General features: G+C 60.0%; 1 protein-coding gene across 2 annotated transcripts in view; it reads left to right on the top strand.

The window, feature by feature from the left end:
- Positions 1 to 256: 256 nt before the first annotated feature.
- Positions 257 to 22,485, top strand: part of CBFA2T3 (CBFA2/RUNX1 partner transcriptional co-repressor 3) — a 91,713-nt gene continuing 69,484 nt past the window's right edge. Inside the window, exon 1 of one of the 2 annotated variants that reach the window (XM_074401352.1) lies at positions 257 to 818. In XM_074401352.1, the coding sequence (XP_074257453.1) occupies positions 668 to 818 (151 nt within the window). In that variant the 5' untranslated portion in view covers positions 257 to 667. The remainder of the gene's footprint in view (positions 819 to 22,485) is intronic. The other variant, XM_039474949.2, reaches the window with a different exon arrangement.

The raw sequence follows: 22,485 nt of genomic DNA, 5'->3' as shown, positions 1-22,485 counted from the left end.
TGGGCCCCGGAGCGGGCTGATGTCAAAGGGGTGCTGGAAAGTGCGGCTGGGGCAGGCGGAGAGGGGGAGACCCCGGGCAGCCCCGGCTGAAGGAAGGGCCAAGCCTCGGTGGGAAGAGGGGCGGGGAGCAGGCTGGGGCCTCCGGGATGCAGCTGCCCTCACGGCCGCCCTGGGCCGAGGAGACGCATGCCCAGCAGCCATGCCGTAGGGCTCGAGGTGGGTGGGACGTCACCAGGGCTGCCGCTGGGAGGAGGAAGTTGTTGGAAAGTCAGACCGGAATGGCCCGAGGGAAGGCCGGGCAGGCCAGGGCCCCAGATGGTTCCTGTCAGGGAAGTCGCGGGCGCAGCTGCAGGCCCCGGCCCGGCATTATCACGGGGACACAGCTGGCTGCCTCACCCACAGGCTGCAGGGAGACCTTCCCCCGCCTGCAGCCCCAGGCCCGCCCCGAGTCACATGAGCCCCGGGGCTCCCACCCCCTCCCCAGGGCTGAGGACACCCAGTCGGCAGCCAGCAGGCCCCGGCTTTCCAGGGACAGAGGCCCAACTCCAGGACATCCCAGCTGGCCCAGCCCCTCCTCCTTCGCTCGAGGCCCCCGGAGGTCGGGAAAGGCGGTCCCGGAAGAGGCCTGTCCTGGGCCCCAGGCCGGCCCCTGAGCGTGGCCCTCCCCATGCCGGCTCCGAGACTGAGGGACAGGTTGGCTGGTTCAGCCTCGGGATCCACCTGCCGCTCCATGTCGCAGACGCACCCCGTGCTGGAGAGCGGCCTCCTGGCATCTGCCGGCTGCTCAGCTCCCCGGGGTCCCAGGAAGGGCGGCCCAGGTAAGAGGCTGTGGGGGAAGGCGGCGGGGGTGGGGGCGGGGGGCAGCGGCAGGTGCTGGGGCTGTGACTCCTTCGAGCCTTGGGCCTGCCCAGCTGTTGACAGCGCCGCAGGGGCGGCCCTGTTGACTCACCTCAAATATCAGCCGGCCGCCCCACAGGCAGGTCCCGCACAGCTGGGGCAGGTGGGCTGGTGAGGATGTGGCAGGTGCCACCCGGGAGCCCCGGCCCCACCCAGACGCAGATGCTGGAGGCCAGGCTGCTCAGCCCCGTCATGGGATGGCGGCGGGGGGCTGCGGCCAGGAGGTGATTCGGGTCCTGCAAAGAGACCCCTTCCCCTCCTGGGATGTCCAGGCGCGACGCCTCACAGTAGGCTGGATGAGGAAACTGAGGCCAGAGGAGAGGGCGCAGGCCCAAGGCTCTGTGAGAAGGAAATGGACCCTACCCCGGGCCCCTGTCGGAGAAACAATTCCTGCCAGAGCAGTGGGGGTTGGCAGGGAAGCTGGGCCTGTACCCTCCCGGGGGCTTCGGGCTCTGCAAGGGGTCCAGCAGCCTCCAGCTGTCGCTGACACCCCCATCCCAGCCTGCAAAGTTCCAGGACGCTGGGGTGCAGCTGCAGGCTGGTGGCCCTGTTCCCCAGCGGCACTGGTGGTCATGCTCCCAGTGGCCTTCGGAACCTTCCAGAGCTCGAAGTCTCCCATCTCTCGGGGCTGTCGCTGCAGTCATGTCCAGGGTCTGCCTGCACCCCTGACACACACACAGAACCAGGACCCAGGGGTGTCCCTATCTCTGGGGACCGCTTTCCCTGAGGTCCTGGCGGCTGCTGTGCGAGGCGGTTCCCACCTGCAGGTGCCCATGGGGCCCCAGGGCTGCCCCCCATGAGGGACCCAGCCAAGAGCAGGAACATCCCAAACCCAGGCGCCTGGCGTGCAAAGGCCGGACCTCACCACGGCCACTGCCGCGGCTGGGTTCTCCCAAGGGGTGACAGAGCCGCCTCCCAGGCATCACCTACTCACCGCTCTGGCTTACGCCACCCCACCTCTCTGAAGCAGCTGTCTGTCCCCTGGCGCTGAGTGGCCCTGGTCCAGGTCCTTCCCCCCTGGGCCTCAGTTTCCTTATGGTTCAGGCCCTTCCCACCTGCTTCCCATGCGGAAGCAGTTTCTCACCTGTGGGGAGCGGGGCGGGCTCTGAGGTGCATGGGGAGCAGCGGCTTTGTTAGGGCTGGGAGTCTACTGTGGAGGGGGTGAGGGCCAGCAGTCGGCCCCGTGCCTGAGTCGTGTGAGGGGCTGGTGGCTAGAGGCATGAAACAGAGGGTCGGGGTGGCCTCCAACAGCGTATCCAGCCACCGTGCCCACCCCCCAGGGAGCCCCTGCTTAGGGGCTTCAGTGTGAGGAGGGAGCAGGTTCTCCCCTGGGTGGGGGTCCCACACCTGCCTTTTAGGGGCTTCGGTCCCTGCAAACACCACCCCTATTGCAGGGTGCCCACGGGACAGTCTTAGCCACACCAAGCAGCAGAGATCCACATGAATACCAGAGCATGGGGTTCCTCATTTTGCACTTCCAGGGCCCCCTAAGGCTCCCTGCGGAACAGATGTGGGGGCCCTGTGAGGCCAGAGAGCCCCAGCATGCAGCCTTGCGGGGCTGGAGGAGCGGGGGCCTGGGGGCCATGTGAACTGCGGGGGTCCTGGACGGGCCTGTGGGCCCCTCAGCCCCTCTGTGTGGATCTCAAGGACACAGGCCGCCCAAGAGTCCTTAAAACCTGGGAGGCCTGAAAGCAGATGAACTGGCTCTCAACTGTGAGAACAGTCACGTTGTCAAAGCTGAAGTGGGAGAACCTGCCTTCAGAACAAAGGCTCGTTAAACAGGGCTGTGCTGCCGATTCCGCAGCGAGGGGAGGGGGTCTGTGTGCCGCGTGTGGGGAGGACCGCGGCCCTGTGCTCCGCGGATGGCGTCGGGGGCCCAGGTGTAAGCAATCAGAAGATGGCCACGGAGCACGCGCCGCCGCGTCTGTGCCTTCAGCAGCCCCCTCCAGACAGAGGATCCGGATCCTCACCGACCCCTTGACCCAGTGGTGCAGCCGGAAGCCCTTAAGACCCTTAAGTGCTTGCCGCCCTGGGTTTTCGAGGCACCGGCTGTGTGTGCTCAGAGCTGTGCAGGCTCTCGCCGCCTTGTCCCCACAAGCCCACTTTGCAGATGAAGTCAGAATGATGACCTGACTGCCCCAGGAGACGCGGTCGGAACCGGGTCACCCCAGGAGGGTGCCGGGGACAGAGACGTTGAAATCCACTTGGTGAGTGTAGGCTAGGCAGAGAAGGCTCAGTGCCATGTGCTGGGGCCTCCCTGGGGGAGAAACTGAGTCAGGCCTGCCTGGTATCACCTTAGAGGGCGATGTGAGGTCTAGGTGGCAGGTTTCAGTGTAAGTGCAGGTGGGAGGTGCTGAGTGCCATCAGCAGAGGGGTCCAGAACCCCTGGAGTGTGCAGGTGTGGTGGGGACCAGGCAAGGCGGGTGGGCGTCATGGGAACTGGGCAGATGGGGATGCTGTGAAGGCACTGTTCATGCAGGAAGCTTGAGCCCTGGCCACAGCCCATACTTGGGCCACCTAGCACTGGGGTCACATCCAGAGCATGCATCCAGCCTGGGTTCCTCCACCCCACCTTGCCCTGGGACTGGACTTCAGTGCCACTCACCTCCCTCCATCCTTCTCCTCAAGTGCCCTGTGGAATGTTCTGGGTCTGGAATGTTCTGGGTCCTGGATGTTCTGGGTCTGGAACATTCTGGGTCAGGAATGTTCTGGGTCCTGAATATTCTGGGTTTGGAATGTTCTGGGTCTGGAATGTTCTGGGTTTGGAAGGTTCTGGGTCTGGAAGGTTCTGGATCTGGAAAGTTCTGGGTCCGGAACATTCTGGGTCTGGAAGATTCTGGGTCTGGAAGGTTCTGAGTTCTGGGTTTGGAATGTTCTGGGTCTGGAAGATTCTGGGTCTGGAAGGTTCTGAGTTCTGGGTTTGGAAGGTTCTGGGTTTGGAAGGTTCTGGGTCTGGAATGTCCTGGGTCTGGAATGTCCTGGGTCTGGAAGGTTCTGGGTCTGGAAGGTTCTGGATCTGGAAAGTTCTGGATCTGCAACATTCTGGGTCTGGAAGGTTCTGAGTTCTGGGTTTGGAAGGTTCTGGGTTTGGAAGGTTCTGGGTTTGGAATGTTCTGGGTTTCGAAGGTTCTGGGTCTGGAATGTCCTGGGTCTGGAATGTCCTGGGTCTGGAAGGTTCTGGGTCTGGAAGAGTCTGGGTTTCGAATGTTCTGGGTCTGGAAGGTTCTGGGTCTGGAAAGTTCTGGGTTTCGAATGTTCTGGGTCTGGAATGTCCTAGGTCTGAAAAGTTCTGGGTTTCAAATGTCCTGGGTCTGGAAGGTCCTGGGTCTGGAACGTCCTGGGTCTGAAATGTCTTGTGTCTGGAAGGTTCTGGGTCTGGAATGTCCTGTGTCTGGAAGGTTCTGGGTCTGGAATGTCCTGTGTCTGGAAGGTTCTGGGTCTGGAATGTCCTGGGTCTGGAAGGTTCTGGATTTGGAAGCTTCTGGGTCTGGAATGTTCTAGGTCTGGAATGTCCTGGGTCTGGAATGTCCTGAGTCTGGAATGTTCTGGGTCTAGAATGTCCTGGGTCTGGAAAGTTCTGGGTCTGGAGTGCCCTTCCTGGTGTTTCTGTCACCTGGGGCTGCAGTAAGGACAGGCCATGACTGGGTTGGGGCTCAGAACCACAGAGGCTTCTCCTCTCACAGCACCGCAGGCGGGAAGTGCAAAACTGAGGCACCCAAGAGTCGCCTCCCCAGATCCCCCTAGCCCCAGGTGTTCCTGGGCTCTGGCCGCCGTGCCACAGCCTCCGCTTCTGTCTTCCCAAGGCCTTCTCCTCCCTCCCAAATCTTCCTCTGCCTCCTTCTTCTAAGGCCCAGTCCACTCCAGGCCAGACCTCGGGCCACCCCTCTGCACTCCAGGTGACGGGACTCAGGGAGGGGCTGGAGAGGCTGCAGGCAGCCAGGTTACGGGAGGCACCCGCCATGGGGGTGCAGTGGGAGGGGACAGTGGACATAGGTAGCTCAGCGGCCTCAGCCGAAATCTTCCACCAACCGCCGGCCGGTGTTTGCTGGGCTATGGAGCCGGCGATCATGCGCTGCTCAGGCCGGGTGTCCGAGGGCTCCGGCCAGAGGCAGGGAGGTCAGTGTGTGTGTGGCAGGACTTCCAACATCTGAGGCCGTCAGACCCGCGTCTGTGAGCACCGTGCCGTCACAGCCGTCCTGCCAAGGGCCCCAGCACCCTCAGACCTCACCTCCCACCTCCTGTTCTCCCTTTTGTTGACTGCGTGGTGTTGGGGGGCTCCATGTTGAGGAGACAGCCCCGAGTGCTGCTGTTACTGCTATTCACAGAAGAAGATACTGAGGTTCTGAGAGGCACCCAGCAGGCTCTGCTGAGCCTCTATGGGGCAGAGGCCGATGGGCTGGAGATGTGAGGATCTAGCTGCTGTGAAGTCAGACGGACTGTAGAGTCCAGGCTCAGGCTCAGTGGGTAGCTTGCCCTGGAGCCGCTGCTGGGTTTGTCGTGGTGGGAAGCCAGCAGCACCACACGGGGAAGGGGTGGCCAGCGTGTAGACGGCTCCATGAGGGACGCTTTACGAAGATCTGGCAGAAGCGGGAGAGTGCAGAGCTCTGGGGCCAGAGAGTGAGGAGGATGGAGAAGCCAGGAGAGGAGGGCAGAGGGGGCATCCTCAGGGGTACGAAGTTCTCAGGAACGTGGACAGCAGGACATCTGACCTCCCCCGCCATCTCCCCACTGGACGCTTCGCTGGGGCAGAGCAGGGGCAGGGGCTCCACCCCCGCCACCGCGTGTCCTCGCTGCCAGGTGCAGCCAGCTCTCCCGGCCCAGTAAGTACCCCTAGTCCCTCCCAGTCCACATGGCACTGCCCCTCTGGGGTCTCAGCGGTTGCTGGAATGCTCCGCTCCTTCCCCCAGAGCAGCCCATCTCGCACACACACAGACAGCAACCAGCCACATCCTCCTGTCCAGCAGGAAGGCCTCGATTTGGCACCTAGTAGGACAGGGGCGGTGCCTAGGCTCAGGGTGCTATTCGGGCCACCTTCCTGGAGGAAGTGGTCCCATGGGGGTGGCTCAAGGAGGCCACTCTTCAGGCAAAGACGACTTTCACTTCTCACCACACTTGGACTGAGAAGCACCTGCCTGGGCACTGGGCAGGGGCTTTCCAGCCCTTTCACTTCCTTGAACGCAGTTGACCAGGGAGGCGCAGGCAGGAAGAGCGGCCCCAGGGAGAGGCCACTGGTCACAGCTGAGCCAGGACTCCCTGGCCAGTGCTCCTCCTAGGAGATGTCGGCCAGGGACAGCTGGGGAGAAAAAGGGAAAAGAGGGTCCTATCTGAGCACCCTACCCACCCTTTGAAGGAACTCTGGCCAGAGTGACTCATTTTGACGGTTACAAAGCCAGAGGCCGGCTTACAGCAGCAGTCAGTGGACCACCAGCAGCCCTAAACCACCATGTCCACCCCCAGGACAGCTGCTCAGAGGCCTGTCAGGCAGTTGCCCAGGACACAGGCCAAAGCAGGGACCCCACCGAGGGGCTTCCTTCCCCATCTCTGCCCACCCAGGGTGTAGGCAGCTCTTAGGTGGGCAGAGAGTGGCTGTGTCACCATGTCATTTGAAATACTGAGGCAAGGTGCAGTGGCTCACGCCTGTAATCCCAGCATTTTGGGAGACCGAGGCAGGTGGATCACTTGAGGCCAGGATTCGAGACCAGCCTGGCCAATATGGCAGAACCCTGTCTCTACTAAAAATACAGAAATTGTCTGTGTGTGATGTTGGAGGCTGAGGCCAGAAAATCGCTTCAACCTAGAAGGCAGAGGTTGCAGTGAACAGAGATTGTGCCAATGCACTCCACCCCAGCCGGGGTGACACAGGGAGACCCTGTCTTTAAAAAAACAAGAAAGTAAATTGAGTTGATGAAAACACGTCGGCCACATCACACCTGCGCGCACCCATGCCCAGCCCTCCAGCCGACCCCACCACGACCGCCTCCAACGCTCCCAGCCCCGGCTGCCCAGCGGCTCTGCAAGCCTCCCGAACCTGTGTCTGTGCTGTGCCCTCAACGAGAAGCCACCTCCCCACTGGCCTCCTTCCAGGGGCTCCTCTTGGCCTCTTCCCAGCGAGGCCTCGCTCCCACAGGCCTCCTTCACTCGGCGTTCCTCCCCTCCAATGTCTCACCCCATGAGACAAACCAGCCACCCCCTTACGTGTTGCGCAGCCCATGCTCCCAGTGCAAGCTTCACGAGGCAGGGGTTCGAGCCCCCGCTCACAGCAGGGCCTTCAGCAGATGGCGCTGGCTGGGGCGGGCACTGAGCCCTGGAAGGCCTGAGTCCATCGCAGCTCCAGGCGAGGCCTCGGCTCCCTCAGCTGTGACTTGGCTGTGCATCCCACTGTGGCGAGGCAGGGACTGGCGTACCCAGGCTGCTCTGATTCCAGAGCCGCCTTCACGGCACTGTCCTGGCAGGAGATGGGGCGAGGGGCCTGCAGCCACACGGCACGTGGGCCAGGCCTAGTGCTGGGCCCTCCACTGGGTCTGCGGTCCTGACGGCCCGGCTGGCCTCAGGCCAGGCTCTAGCAACCTGGGGTCAGGCTTGAGGGTGGGCCAGGAGGGGCAGCAGTTGGGGGTTCAGGTGTCCAAGCCTCGAGACAGCAGGATCTGGCCTGGCCTGGTCAGGGGCACCTCACTCAGCCCTGGGCCAGTCGTCTGTGACCCTGGGAGGCCCTGCCCCGCTCTTGTCTCTGCCCCTACAGTGGCGGGCGACCTAGGCAGCACAGTGGGGAGCATGCAGGGCTCAGAGCCCTGTCCTGGGGGACCGTTGTCCTGGAAACTGCAGGAGACACCAGGGCTCTGCATCTTTCCTCTGAGCAGAGGAACAGCCCCCATTCCAGGTCCCCTGCCACACGGCTGAGCTGCGCTTCAGGAGGGAGCGAGGCCTGGCGTCCGGCTTGCCCACCTGGGTTGGCATCAGAGAGGACCGCAACCCAGCCCCGCCTCAGGTGTGGACACTGCTCAGGGCTGCTCCAGGCAGGAGCTATCACTGATGACAGATGGCCTGCGGTGTCCCCTTGGACAGCGGGCCTCTGTCTCGGACACGACGTTGGGGGTGCATAGGGACAGACCGAGTCCCCTCCTGAGCCGGCGTCACAGACACTGTGCGGGGCCCACTCTGCCGAGTTCCCGAGAGCTGGGCCAAGATTCTTCCAGACGGGGTCGAGGGGATGACTCAGCAAGGGTGGACGTCGGGTCAGTACAGCGAGAGAAGACCCCCCAGGTCAGGGCGGCTCCACAGCTTTCCCAGGAACTCAGGCCCTGTGGCCCCAGAGGGAAGGGGCAGAGGGACAGGCGACCCCGTTCCTGGCTTCCACCGGCAACACTTCAGGGACGTCACTGACCTCAGATGAGGACACAAATCAGAAAAGTCAGGAAACCACCAAGATCATGCAGCGGTACCTCCTTCCCTGTCTGTGCATCTCTGCCAAGGACCCTCCCGGAGGAAAGGGACCCTGCCGGAGGAAAGGCAGCCGAGGCCGCATCTCAGGAGAGGGACCCCCACCGCACACCGCACTCCAAGGCAAGAGCCACACCCCCAGAACCTACCTGGCAACCATCTGCTTCACACGAGGAAGCCCCATGCAGCTGAAGCCTGAAATCCCCATCCCTGGCCCCTGGATCAAGCACATCCTGACGCCCAGCTGATCACACAGCAAGGCCGCCGGCTTGGGGCCACCACGACCACCTCCTGGGGTGAAATCCTCCCACGGCCCACGACAGCTGCCAAGCTACCGTTTCACTGGCACCTTTTGGGGAGTGGGCCAACCCCTTCCCCAGGCCTGCCCCCCACAGACATGAATTTCCATCAGCTTTTCCAGGCACCCCCTTCTGGAGCCAAGGCTTCTGAGGTGAGGGCCCCAATTGTAGCTTTCACTCTGGGAGGAGTGGGGCCAAAAGGCGACCTTCCCACAAAGTGGCGGGGGGTCCCAGCAGCCCAGCCCTGGGCTCACTCCGGAAGGCGGGTCCAGGTCAGGGGCTCTGCCCAGTCACAGCCCCCCAGGCCAGGCTTGCCCTAACTGGGCTGGGTCCACAGTGCCCTCCAGCAGGGCCCACCCGGAGCCCCAGCACCTGCTCCTGGCACCCCAGTAGACAGGCCTGGCCTGCGGCCCTGGACCCGCACGACGTGCCCCGGGGCGCTGCTGGGCCTCTGCGACTTCGGGCCGGCCCGTCCCCTCGCTCGGCGGCTCCCTGGTCTGTGAAGGGCAGGGGCCGGACCCGGCCGTGGCAGGGATCAAAACAGCTGTCTCCTGTTTGTCAAATGGCGGTGAGCCCCTCCTCGAGGCCAGGGTGGGATTTGGTGAGGAAAGGCCCTCTCCCTGCCGCGGCCTCCCAGGGGCCCCGCTCTTGTGACCCCTGCAGCTGGCCCTGCAGCACCAGGCCTCCTAGCCCTGCTATGGCCAGCAGGGAGGGAGCCCAGCAGCAGGGAGCTGGAGAACATGCCCCGCCTGCCAGCTCCCGGAGCTTCCTCCTGCGCTCCCAAGTCCAGGGGCATTTTGAGTATCTGGAGAGCCCTGATTTCACAGACCTGAGGGGGACAGAGCCGGGGAGACTCTGGGTACACTGTCCTCCCAGCGGTGCCCGCTGCACCCCTCTCTGCACATGGCAGTGACCCCAGCTGCATCCAGCCAGGCTGCGGCCAAATCCCTGAGCAGGGAAGCCAGCCTGACCCAGACTAGCGAGCGCACAGGAGAGGGTGGGGCATTCCTCAGAACAGGTCCCCGGGGCCAGACACAGGGACTTGGGCTGCTGAGGGCTTGCTCAGGGCTGCACTCCCAGCTGTGGACAGACTCGGGTTTCTGGCCCCCAGGCTGTGCTCCTGAACGCGGCAGACCCTGGAGCTCAGACACTGCGCCTCGAGGCGGTCACATGGCACTCACATCCAGGGCCGCCCCTGTCACTGCGAGCGCCCAGTCAGCCCCGCCTGCTGGCTGCACACCCCTCCGTGCCAAGCGTAGGGCGCAGGAGTGAAAGAGGCATCCCCGCTGAAGGGGCGGGGTGCAAACCGGACCCCAAAGCCTCTCAATGGGGCCCACAGTGGTGGGTGTTGCCCTGACCTCCTCAGACAGACAGACAGGGGGCGGGACGGACAGCGTCTCAGCCTGCTTCTGCCTCCAACACAGCAGCATTTCCAGGCCAAGGGTGGGGACCACGTGTTCTAAAAGGTCACCAGCAGGTGACAGAAGATGCCAGTCAGATCTGTCCTTGGCCGCTCTCGGGCCCCCAGGGGCTTCTCCCACCCCGAGACGCAGCTGAGTCTGGGCCTGCCCTGTCTCTGCTGCCAGGAGCTGTGCAGCCTGTCCCCTGGCCCCTCAGCTGGGGCGTCCTCCTCTGCCATGCAAGGGGCCATCCCCACCTGGGGGGCTCCGGGCGGAGGGTGGGAAGTGACACAGCAGGCGGCTGCTTCCTGGTGAAACCGAAACTGCCAGGTGCTTCCCGCCCTCCCCACCGAGCCCCTCCCTGGGGCAGACAGCTGGGACGGGCAGTCCTGCGGCCAGGGCCCCTCCCTGCTCCCCTAGCCCCCGGCAGGCCCCTGGGGTCCACCCTGTCGTGGCTTCTCAGCAGGGCGAGCTTCCTCCAGGTGGGGCCCAGGTATGGTGGGTAGTGGGGGGTCTCCTTGAAGCCCTGTGGTCACATGGCCCCAACTCAGCCCCATGACTGGCAGAACACACAGAGCTTCAGTCATGTCGGTCAGGGTGCAAAATCACGGATGTGGAAGGCCCTGACGCCTTCATAAGCTTTAAACTGAATGCGTGTGAAATGGTCACATTCCGAAGGTCACAGAGCCACCGCTCCACGTTCCCTCCCACTTCTTAGTGCAAGGGAGGATGGTGGGTGCCTCCGCATGGCTGTCATGCCGACCCCGCTGGACGGGCTGCTACGGGGCAGGGGGCATCCTGAGTGCCCGGAGCCCTGGACAGGAAGGGACAGTGTGAGGGCTGAGCCGCGGCAAGCACCTGAGCACTGTGCACCTGACCCTCGCCCTGTGCTCTGTGGCTGATCTTTAAACACCCCAGAGAAGCCAGGTCATAGGAGCCACGCAGGGCAGCATGCCCGTCCCTGAACCAGCCTGCTCCTTCCTTCCCTTTTCTTCATAGAAGGAATTCCTGTAGGTTCAGGGTCCCCAGCCTCGGAGGCCACCCCACCTGGGGGCAGCAAGGTGGGATCAGAGGGTTGTGGGGACCTAGCTCAGACGCTCAGCCACCCACACCCTGCCTCCGTCCCCTCGTCTGTAAATGGGCAATAGCAGTCTCGGTCTCCAGCACCTACGTGAAAATGAACAGGTAGAGGCGTGCTTGGAGCCACACCCAGGCGTGGAAGCCCGTCCCAAGGCGCCCTGCACCGTCCCCGTCACTGCCAGGCACGTGTGTCCCCCACAGTCGCAGAGAAGGCATGGCGCCCTCATGTTCATTTGCAAGTTTCTTTCTGGACACCGCAAGGCCAACTGCGGTGAGCATGGCTCGGGCTGGCACGGGGCTGTGTGGTGCCTCGGCTTAGAGCGAGCCGTGTCTTAACGTCCCTGTGGAGAGATGAGTGTGTCAGTTTCCCTGGCTACAAACAGTGCTTCAATCGAGAATCCTTTCCCTCCTCCCCTGGTGCCCGCGTGGTTTCTTCAAAGCAAGCACAGGACGCTGGCCACAAGGGACAAGACTGTGATGCCAGGTCCCCATCCTGGCCTCCCACAGTCCACAGCGGTGTGGAAGTCATGCCGGCTTCCTAGGCGAAAGGGGGGCCTGGTGTCTGAGGGGCAAGAGTGCACGTGCTGTGCCTGATTTCCATCTGTGTGGCTCTGCCAGCCAGGCTGGGCCGGGGCATGGGGTCGCTGGAGACGCCCCTCCCAGCTGGTGTCCAGATAGGCCTCTGCCCAGCGCAGGTGTGGGTGACAGCAGGCAGGAGTTCTGGAGGTCAAGCATGTCCATTGTTCCTGGAGGAATTCCGTGTTTGTGAAAACCAGGGCTGGCCTCCGAGGGGCGCTGGGATGCTGGGCACTGGGCAGGCCTGGCACTGGGTGCCTTTACTGCTTCTACTGCTGAGTGCATGGGAGGCCCGTGGTGGATGGGGCCTGGTCCTCATCCAGATGTAGGTTTGGTGGTCACCCCAGGTGCGACGTGGGTGTGGCACGGGGGAGTGGGGAGGAAGACCAGCCGCACTGCGCAGGTGGGAGAGGACCCAGGAGGTCTGTGGACTCGCCACCCCCCAATCTGCTCTCTGTGGGCCCCACAGGGGCTGCCTCCACCCCCAGCACAGGCCTCTCTTCTGCCAAGGACCAGGGGAGACTGGGTGGCCTTGCCAGGTGCTCTGGAGTCTGTTCCTGGAGACGACCTAATGTGGACAAGGTGCATCTCAGGGAGCCATGCCGTGACTCAGGTCAGGGAGGGTTGTCCTGAGACCGTGCAGGCCAGCAAGCAGAGTGGCCCTCAGAGCAGAGCGACCCAGAGCAAAGTCACCCAGAGCAACTGGGAAACCCCGCTCCGTCCTGAGGGGCTTCACCTTGAAGGTAGAGGAGGAGGCAAGGGCTGCTTTGCCTGGCCCAGGAGTGGCCAAGCGGATCCCTGTGTCCGCCCAGGCTCCGTGGGGCCTCTCTGCTCCGGTTCGATCTCCTCCCCGACACTGGCCCACAGAGGAGGGGCCCGGCACCAGCCTGATTCTCAAAGCCAGCTTTGAGCTTCTAACGCTTTTGTTTGCAAGCTCCCTAAAACTTTTTTCTTTTTTTTACAAGCCAAGTTCCCTTTAAGGTGAAATCACTTACGCAGCAGCCTCACCCAGCGTGGCCACACACAGACCTTGTGCTGTTTTGCCGTTGGCAGAGAATGGTGGCTCAGCAGCCACTAGTGTGGTTTTCCAACATGGCAGGCGACTGTGGATAAGACGTTGCTAAAATAAATAAGGCGACAGCTGCACCTCAAAACCTCAGCACGGGTCACGGAAGGACAAGTGGCCAAGTGCGCGAGGTGTGTGTGAGCCGTGGCACACACCTGTTCTGCAAACCCTCTGCCTGCAGGGGCCCAGCCTCCTGGGTAGGAAGCTAGACAAGGTGGCAGCAGCAGGATTCAGGGTTGCTGGCTGGCACTGCACACCAAGGACCCGTCTGACCCGATGGCTGCACACAGGACCCTTGGCAGTGGTGCCCCATGGGCCAATGTGCAACCCGTGAACGGGGTTGTTTAAACAGTCACAAAAACTGTATTTTCCAGCAGAGCTTACATGTGACCAGTGCTTTACATGTAATTTCAGAGAAATCTGCAGATTTAGCTCATTTGATGTGTAGGAATACTGCCTTAAAGACATTGTTGAACTGGTCCTAACTGAAAAACAATCGCTCAAACTGACGTTTCTAAGATACTAATTTAAATGTCCTGAGCTGCATGTCAGTTACCGTGGAGTGGAGATGCCCGGTGCTGAGTGTCAGTTACCGTGGAGTGGAGATGCCCAGGGCTGAGTGTCAGTTGCCGTGGAGTGGAGATGCCCAGTGCTGAGTGTCTGTTACCGTGGAGTGGAGATGCCCGGTACTGAGTGTCAGTTACCCTCGAGTGGAGATGCCCGGTATTGTCAGTTACCCTGGAGTGGAGATGCCCAGGGCTGAATGTCAGTTACCGTGGAGTAGAGATGTCCAGGGCTGAGTGTCAGTTACCGTGGAGTGGAGATGCCCAGGACTGAGTGTCAGTTACTGTGGAGTGGAGATGCCCAGTGCTGGGTGTCAGTTCCTATGGAGTGGAGATGCCCAGTGCTGAGTGTCAGTTACCGTGGAGTGGAGATGCCCAGTGCTGAGTGTCAGTTCCTATGGAGTGGAGATGCCCAGTGCTGAGTGTCAGTTACCGTGGAGTGGAGATGCCCAGTGCTGAGTGTCAGTTCCTATGGAATGGAGATGCCCAGTGCTAAGTGTCAGTTACTATGGAGTGGAGATGCCCAGGGCTGAGTGTCAGTTACTATGGAGTGGAGATGCCCAGTCTGAGTGTCAGTTACCGTGCAGTGGAGATGCCCAGTGCTGAGTGTCAGTTACCGTGGAGTGGAGATGCCCAGTGCTGAATGTCGGTTACCGTGCAGTGGAGATGCCCAGTGCTGAGTGTCGGTTACCGTGGAGTGGAGATGCCCAGTGCTGAGTGTCGGTTACCGTGGAGTGGAGATGCCCAGTGCTGAGTGTCGGTTACCGTGGAGTGGAGATGCCCAGTGCTGAGTGTCGGTTACCGTGGAGTGGAGATGCCCAGGGCTGAGTGTCGGTTACCGTGGAGTGGAGATGCCCAGGGCTGAGTGTCGGTTACCGTGGAGTGGAGATGCCCAGTGCTGAGTGTCAGTTACCGTGGAGTGGAGATGCCCAGTGCTGAGTGTCCGTTACCGTGGAGTGGAGATACCCAGTGCTGAGTGTCGGTTACCGTGGAGTGGAGATGCCCAGTGCTGAGTGTCGGTTACCGTGGAGTGGAGATGCCCAGGGCTGAGTGTCGGCTACCGTGAAGTGGAGATGCCCAGGGCTGAGTGTCGGTTACCGTGGAGTAGAGATACCCAGTGCTGAATGTCAGTTCGTATGGAGTGTAGATGCCCAGTGCTGAGTGTCAGTTACTATGGAGTGGAGATGCTCAGTGCTGAGTGTCGGTTACTATGGAGTGGAGATGCCCAGGGCTAAGTGTCAGTTACCGTGGAGTGGAGATGCCCAGGGCTGAGTGTTGGTTACCGTGGAGTGGAGATGCCCAGGGCTGAGTGTCGGTTACCGTGGAGTGGAGATGCCCAGTGCTGAGTGTCAGTTACTGTGGAGTGGAGATGCCCAGTGCTGAGTGTCAGTTACTATGGAGTGGAGATGCTCAGTTCTCTTGGTTGCTATGCAGTGGAGATCCCCAGTGTTTCCCTCTCAGACAATTGCAGCATCATGTTTATTTCTGGAATGTTGTCTTCTGTGTCTGGGATTTACAGGTGGTATGACTCAGGCTGCCTCCTGCCTCTGTACATGCTTTGTAACACCACAGACTCTGTCAATACTGGGTGCTGCCCTGGTGCTCAGCCTCACAGGCCCTGAACACCCAAGCGCCTCCCATCATATATCTGTATACATGAGTTCTCTCTGCTTTCTGTGCACACGTGTTCTCTCCGCCCGCTTCCAGTCTGGGGTCTGCATGCGCATTCTCTCTGCCCAGCTTTGGTCCTGGGTCTGCATGCGTGTTCCCTCTGCCCGGCTTCCATTCTGGGTGTGCACACGTGTTCCCTCTGCCCATCTTCTGTCCTGGGTAGGCACACGTGTTCTCTCTACCTGGCTTTAGTCCTCGGTCTGCAGACGTGTTCCCTCTGCCCGGCTTCCATCCTGGGTGTGCACATGTGTTCTCTCTGCCCGGCTTCTGTCCTGGGTAGGCACAAGTGTTCCCTCTGCCCAGCTTCCATCCTGGGTGTGCACACGTGTTCTCTCTGCCTGGCTTCAGTCCTGGGTGTGCACATGTGTTCCCTCTGCCGGGCTTCTGTCCTGGGTGCACACACATGTCCTCTGTGCCCCGCTTCAGTCCTGGGTGTGCACACGTGTTCCCTCTGCCCGGCTTCCGTCCTAGGTGTGCATGCGTGTTCCCTCTGCCTGGCTTCAGTCCTGGGTGTGCACACATGTTTCCTCTGCCCGGCTTCCGTCCTGGGTGTGCACATGTGTTCTCTCTGCCCGGCTTCAGTCCTGAGTGTGCACACGTGTTCCCTCTGCCCGGCTTCAGTCCTGGGTGTGCACCCGTGTTCCCTCTACCCGGCTTCTGTCCTGGGTGTGCACACATGTTCCCTCTGCCTGGCTTCAGTCCTGGGTCTGCACACGTGTTCCCTCTGCCCAGCTTCTGTCCTGGGTATGCATGCGTGTTCCCTCTGCCTGGCTTCTGTCCTGGGTAGGCACACATGTTCTCTCCACCTGCCTCCAGCCGCATGTCTGCACGCATGTTCTCACTGCAGGAAAGACGTCTATTCTGCACAGTCTTTGCTGGGGGGAGTCTTCCGTCATCACCAGGATGACTTCAATTGTCTCCAGCAAGTGGCCCCTCTGCTACCCCATCAGGGTCATGCCCTGTTCCCCATGCCCATCCACAGTCTCAGCAGCTGCTTGTGTGACTGTCCATGCACATGTATCAGACCAGGACACAGCAGGCCCAGGCCAGGCCTGAACACCTGGCACAGAGCACATGCAGCATGCCTGCCAGTGAAGACGTGGGCGTGTGATTCAGCCCGTCAATCAACAAGAGCATTGCTCCTCCAGCTGCTGGGACCTCAGCATCATGAGGGCAGGGCTTTCTCTCTGAGTCCTGGCCCTGGGTTGGCACGGCACAGCCTGGGCACACAGCCCTCAGCTGTTGGGTGAATGAGCAGCTGGCAGGCCTGGTGGGGGTCGGGGCACAGAGAGGAACTGGCCCTCTGGGAACTCAGACTGACTGCATGGAGGCCAAGGAAAAAGGGAACCCGAGGCAGTGTGGGGTCCCGCTCTGACAGTTCCCTGAGGGAGCCAGGTCTGCTGCGGGAGAGCTGCCCACAGGGGACCCACAGAGCCGCTGAGCCCACACAGACCTGGGCCATGCCGAGGCCCCCAGCTCCTGGCCCTGGGGAAGCGACTTTGTCTCCTCCCAGAGGTAGTGCTGGGCGGCAATTGTGCTTCTCCACCTGCCCCCACCCAGGCCTCAGTCTCCCCATCTGAGAAATGGGAGGGACACCTCTCCATCGGCGGGCTTCTGCTCCGGATGACACGCATGTGATGCCGGGGACATGGGGCCATCACGGGTTCTGCACCAGGAGCTGGCGTTTCACTCGAATACCCCTTCCCCAGGACCACATTCTTCGCCGTCACTCCACCTGGCACTACTCTACACCCCCACCCCGGACCCTCTTCCCTGTCACCCTGCCTGATGTTACTATAACCCCCCACTCCAAATAAAACTTCTTCTTTCCTTCCTGGAGGAGTTCCCCATTCGAGGTGACCACAGCAACCTCAACTTCTCCCCGGGAGCTTGGGGCTCTTGAGTTATTTTAGGCCTCTTCCCCACAGCCTGCACCCAGAGCCTTTCCTCTCGGGATGGGTTTGTGCTGTCGGAGGCCCCAACAGCCTGGCCAGGCTCCCTACGGCCTCATGGATGCACATGGCCTTGACCCCCCCGTCCTCTGGTACCCTGGCTCACTGACGAAGTTCGTGCCTCTCCGGGAGCGAGGGAATGTGAGTGGCTCACAGGTGCTTTGATTTGGGCCGACTGGTTTTTAAACAGCCTTGTTGAGATATAATCCACACATCTGACCGCTCACCCATCTCTACTACACAAGTCGGTGGCATTTAGTACAGTCACAGAGGTGTGCAGCCATCACTGTTAACAAATTTTGGAACATTTTCCTGGCCCCCAAAAGAAACTGCACACCCACAGCAGTCAGGCCCCTTCCTGCCCTTAGCCCTGCCCCCCACTGATCGGCGCCCTGCCTGTGTGGATTTGCCTTTTCCGGGTGGTATGTAAGTGGGGTCCTGTGCCTCATGGCGTTCTCGTCCAGCTCTTCCACTTGCTCATGTTTCCTGGGTCCGTCCCAGCTGGAGGGTGTGTTGGACCTGCCTTCCTTCTTATGGCTGAGTGATATTCCACTGTGTGCACTGCGTCTGCTTTTGAGTTTGTCTATGTGCCTTCCTTCTTATCTCTGAGTGATATTCCTGGGGTAGCAGGGTCATCCCTGGGCTCAAAGAGCAGAGAGCCCTGAGACCCCTGGGGGGAGCAGGGGACACACTGCATCCCAGGGACCCTGCAGATGGGTGAAGGTCTCCTGCCCAAGTGGGCTTCTGCAATGATGCAAAGCTTTGAGCAGAGTCAGGAGCCCTGGGCGGGGCCAGGAACCTTTGCTGGGGTCAGGAGCTGTGGCCAAGGGCTGTCGGGACAGGGGGCTGTCAGAGTAGATGGGTTGCTGGCCTGTTGTGGTGGACAGGGTGCCCGTTGTGGCCAGGAGACCTTTCATAGTGGCTGGGGTACCATCATGATGCCTGGGGGAGCCCACTGTGGTCAGGGGCTGTCTTGGTCAGTGGTGGGATCTGGGGTTTTCAGAGGAGAAATGGCAGCTCCTGGAGCAGTTCTCTGACTGGTAGCTGTAGAGGGGCCATGTCCACACCCAGGCAGGGCCATGGTGCACACACACACAGGTACAGAAGGACCAGGATTACGGATGAAAGAGCCTTTGGCAAGGTGACCATGTCCTGACACGGCATCAGCTGTCAGAGGTCACCTGCCCTCAACTGCCCAGGGCAGGAGCAGAGCCCGCATACTCTGTGGATGTCTCTGTCCCTGTCCTCCCCACTCCCACACAGGTGGCAAGGCCCATGGCAGCGCCAGAGCCATCTTAAAGGGAGCCATCCCCCTTCAGGGAAACCCAGAGACACATGTGATTAAGATTCATGGGATGCAGTCACAGCAAAATAAGCCCAAATGTTTATTTTCCCAGGAGTGAATTGTGACATCAATAGACAGACGTAAGGGTCTCAGGGCAGTGAATGCAGCCCAAGGCGCTTTGTCATCCAAGTCACGCACAGCCTGGGGGCAGACACCTCGCCTGCTGTCCCAAGCCGGGACCCCCACCCCCTGCATTCCGATCCTGCCCGGTCCCTGATCCTCACTGCTCCACCCCAGGTCCTCCACACTCGGGGTCCCAAGAGAGGGTGGGAGCTCTGTGGGCCGTTGTGAGTGCTCCACATGGCACCTGCAGGTCAGGGCCAGCTCACCATCTGGGTGGACGCCAGGAGCCTGGCCGGCCTTCCACACACTCAGGTTTTCGTTCGCTTTCCCACCAACCCTCACCGCTGGCTGTGTGTCTGTCACCCGCAGGGCCCGTGAGAAAGGGAGGCAGAGGCAGAAGTAGGGGTCACTCAGCCTCTCCACTGGGAGCAGGTCTGGCTGCGTGTGGCAACTCCAGCTGCCCAGCCCAGGCACTTCCTACCGCGTTCCTCCTCCTCTGTCACTGCCAGGGCCCGTGGGACTGGGGGCGTATCTGAGGGGTGCATGGAGATCAGGTTGTGTTTTTTTGTAGGTGAGGATAAGCGCTCATTAGATCATCTGCTCGTTCAGCAGCAAACCCGATGATACACACAGGCCCTGTGTGGGGGGTCCTGGACATTCTCTCCCCAGGGTGCCATTGGGGCAGGAGCCTGAGGCTGTGGCACCAGGGGGTCCACAAAGTAGTTGTTCAAGGAGAATGCAGCAATCTGTATCTGTGAGTGACTGTGATAAGGCTGCCCAGGGGCGCGGGCAGCATCTCCCAGGCTCAGGAAGGGCAGATCAGGGAACTCCCAGCAGGAACAGCCACTCAGCGATGACCTGAGGCTGAGAGGCATCTGTGGGCAGAATGTTTCTGGCAGGGGAACAGTGTGTGCCCGTGGGGCTGGAGCTCAGGAGCTGGGACTTTATCTTGGGCAGGGAGTGGCAGGGCCAGGTTTGTCTTGCTGAGAGCCATCTTGGTGCCCACGGGAGAAGGGCTGGAGGTGGCAGCTCCCTCACCCCGAGGCCTGGCAGAACCTCCCTGGGTGTCCTGCCTCCAGTGACAATAGCGGCTTTGTCAGTGCTGGGGATGCCTGCCGTTTGGAGATCGTTCACCCTGGGGCCCGGCCAGGTCTCTGGCTGGTAAATGAGCAGCAGGCCTGTTCCTACCGCATGGCTCTCAGCACGCAGGTGCCCAGAGCAGCTTCACAGGCTCCTGGGGCTGCTGAGGCCGGGGAGACCCAAACCCCCCTCTGCACAGGGGCCCTGGGCCAAGGGTCCGTGCCGGAATGCTGCAGCCACAAGTGACAGACACCCAGCTGGAAGGGGTCAGGCAGGCCTGGGGCAGAGCTGGCTCAAATTGCAAATGACAGGAGGGCGGGGCACCGGCTCCAGGCCCCACAGACCGAGCCCTCCATGTGCCCTCAGGGCTTGGCCACCCTCTCCTGCCGGCCTGCACTGTGCCTGCCTCCCAAGCAGAGCACAGAAAAAGTTCCTCTTCCCCGTTCCGTTTCAGAAAATCCCAGGGAAGGATTGTGACTGGCTGTGTGTGGTCACGACCTTCCTCCTGGACAATCTCTGGGGCTGTGGCTGCCTGCACGCCTGGGTCCCCTGAGTCCTGTGCCCACCCTGTGGCAGCAGGTCTGTGACCCAAGCTGGGGCTGAGAACCACAGGCCCAAGGCAAGGGAGTGGCCGCAAACAGGGCGGCTGCCCTGATTTTGTACTGCAGGTGCAATTTTAAAACGGATTATTTTTTATTTAAAAAAGCAAAAATAGGCCGGCTGCTGTGGCTTATGCTGGTAATCCCAGCACCTTAGGAGGCTGAGGTGAGTGAATCATGAAGTTAGGAGTTCAAGATCAGTGTGGCCAAGATAAGGAAACTCCATCTCTATTAAAAATACAAAAAAAAAAAAAAAAAAAAAAAAATAGCTGGCGTGGTGGCGGGCACCTGTAATCCCAGCTCCTCCGGAGGCTGAGGCAGAATTGCCTGAACCTGGGAGGCCGAGGTTACAGTGAGCCGAGATTGCACCACTGCACTCCAGCCTGGGTGACAAAGTGAGACTCTGCTTCAAAAGAAAAATAGTAATAAAAGTAAAAAAGCAAAAATAAAACAAAAATACTCATAGGAAAATTCAAACATACAGACAACAGAAAAGAAGGTGGAAATGAAAGGATGAGAATAATGTTACATCTTGGAGAATTGTGTGATGAGGAAGTGAAAACACGCAGTCACTCAACAAACACTCTTGAGTGTCTGCACTGGTGCCAGTCCAGGGGAGGGGCAAACAGACCCACACAGCCACTGCCCAGGAGAATAGGGAAATGCAGAATGAGTGAGGCACAGACAGAGCCCGATACAGAGCGGAGGAAGAGAAACAGGGAGAGAAGCGGAGGGGGTCAGGCGTGAGGAAGAGCAACAGGGAAGCTGTGTGCCTCCGAGAGGGATGGGGGTTATCATCTCTCTTTGTGTGTGTGTGATGGAGTCTCGCTCTGTTGCCCAGGCTGGAGGGCAGCGGCATGATCTCTGCTCACTGCAACCCCCGCCTCCCGGGTTCAAGTGATTCTCCTGCCTCAGCCTCTCAAGTAGCTGGGTGACATGCACTCGCCACCACACCTGGCTAATTTTTGTATTTTAGTAGATACAGGGTTTCGCCATGTTGGCCAGGATGGTTTTGAACTCCTGACCTGAAGTAATCCACCCGCCTTGGCCTCCCAAAGTGCCGGGATTACAGGTGTGAGCCACCGTGCCCGGCCTCCAAGCCCATCTGTTATCGGGGTCCCCTGTCTCTTTCAGGTTGTGGAAGTTGCTCATGCCTACGTGGCCAAACCCCTCCAGCTTTTTAACATTTTTTCAGAGTTTCTCAGCTGCCTTAATTTTAAACTAGTCTTATATAAATGCTCTGTTTTTTCTCCTAAAGTTTTCCCTGTTTTAATTTTTCACATTTAATTCTTTAACCCAAGAGGAGTTTATTTTTCCAAATGAAGTAAAGCATCTGTAATGTATTTTTCCCACATGGGGCGGTTTTCCTGACACCATGCACTGGGGAATCTGTGCCTCTCCAGGGATTTTAAACACCACCTCGATCCCACCCACATTCCCTTTTACACACGCACCTGCTGCCTGCCCCACGGGACACTTCTGATCTCTGACTGCTTGTGCCTGGCCTGGTTCTCATGTGAAGTTCAACAGAGACAAGAGTGAACTCTGAAGTTGTCTCTGAGCCACATTGCAAATGTGTGGACCAGCAGCCCTCAGCCCCATTTCACAGAGAAAACTGAGGTAGGCGAGCTTCAGGAACTTACCTTCCGTTAGACATGGAGAGTGAAGGAAGAAAGGAATGCAGGAGAGAACAAAGCCCCTTCCCCATCAGGAAACCTCATTCTGCAAAGACAGGAACACTCCCCACCCCCAGCTTTTTCTTTGTTTTTCTTTGTTTGTTTGTTTTGAGACAGAATCTTGCTTTGTTACCCAGGTTGGAGTGCACTGGTACAATCTCGGCTCACTGCGACCTCCGCCTCCCAGGTTCAAGCAATACTCGTGCCTCAGCCTCCTGAGTAGCTGGGGTGACAAGTGCCTGCCACCACACCTGGCTAATGTTTGTATTCTTAATAGAAATGGGGTTTTACCATGTTGGCCAGGCTGGTCTTGAACTCCCGACTTCATGTGATCTGCCCACCTTCTAAGAGCTGAGATTACAGGCGTGAGCCACCGTGCCTGGCTGCAATGCTCCTTTGTAGAAAAATCAGAAAATATGAGAAGCAGGAAGAGTGGACAAATAGCACCTCTCACAGCCAGCCAGGCTGCCGTCAGCCCTGAGCAGCTGAGGGCACCCCTTCAGAGCGAGGGCCAGCCATGCCCACCTTCACGCCACGCACTGACCTGCAACCAAGTCCTCCTTTTCATTTCACTGTGGAGCCTGGACAGACCCCTAGGCCAGTGCATCGTTAAGCAGAGGTGTGGGATTCCAGATGGAGGTGCTATGATTTATTTCACAATAGCTTTTGGGTGAATGTTTGCATTATTCTATTATTATATCTGGGTGGACTTCTAACTTTCATTAAGAGTATGAATTTCTGGGTCCACTTTAATGCTCTTCCTAACTATTGCCAAAATGCC

Source organism: Saimiri boliviensis, chromosome 1 (assembly GCF_048565385.1).
Source record: "Saimiri boliviensis isolate mSaiBol1 chromosome 1, mSaiBol1.pri, whole genome shotgun sequence".
Taxonomy (NCBI): Eukaryota; Metazoa; Chordata; class Mammalia; order Primates; family Cebidae; genus Saimiri; species Saimiri boliviensis.
The sequence above is the reverse complement of the archived record's forward strand: the minus strand, read 5'-3'. Positions and strand labels throughout refer to the sequence as shown.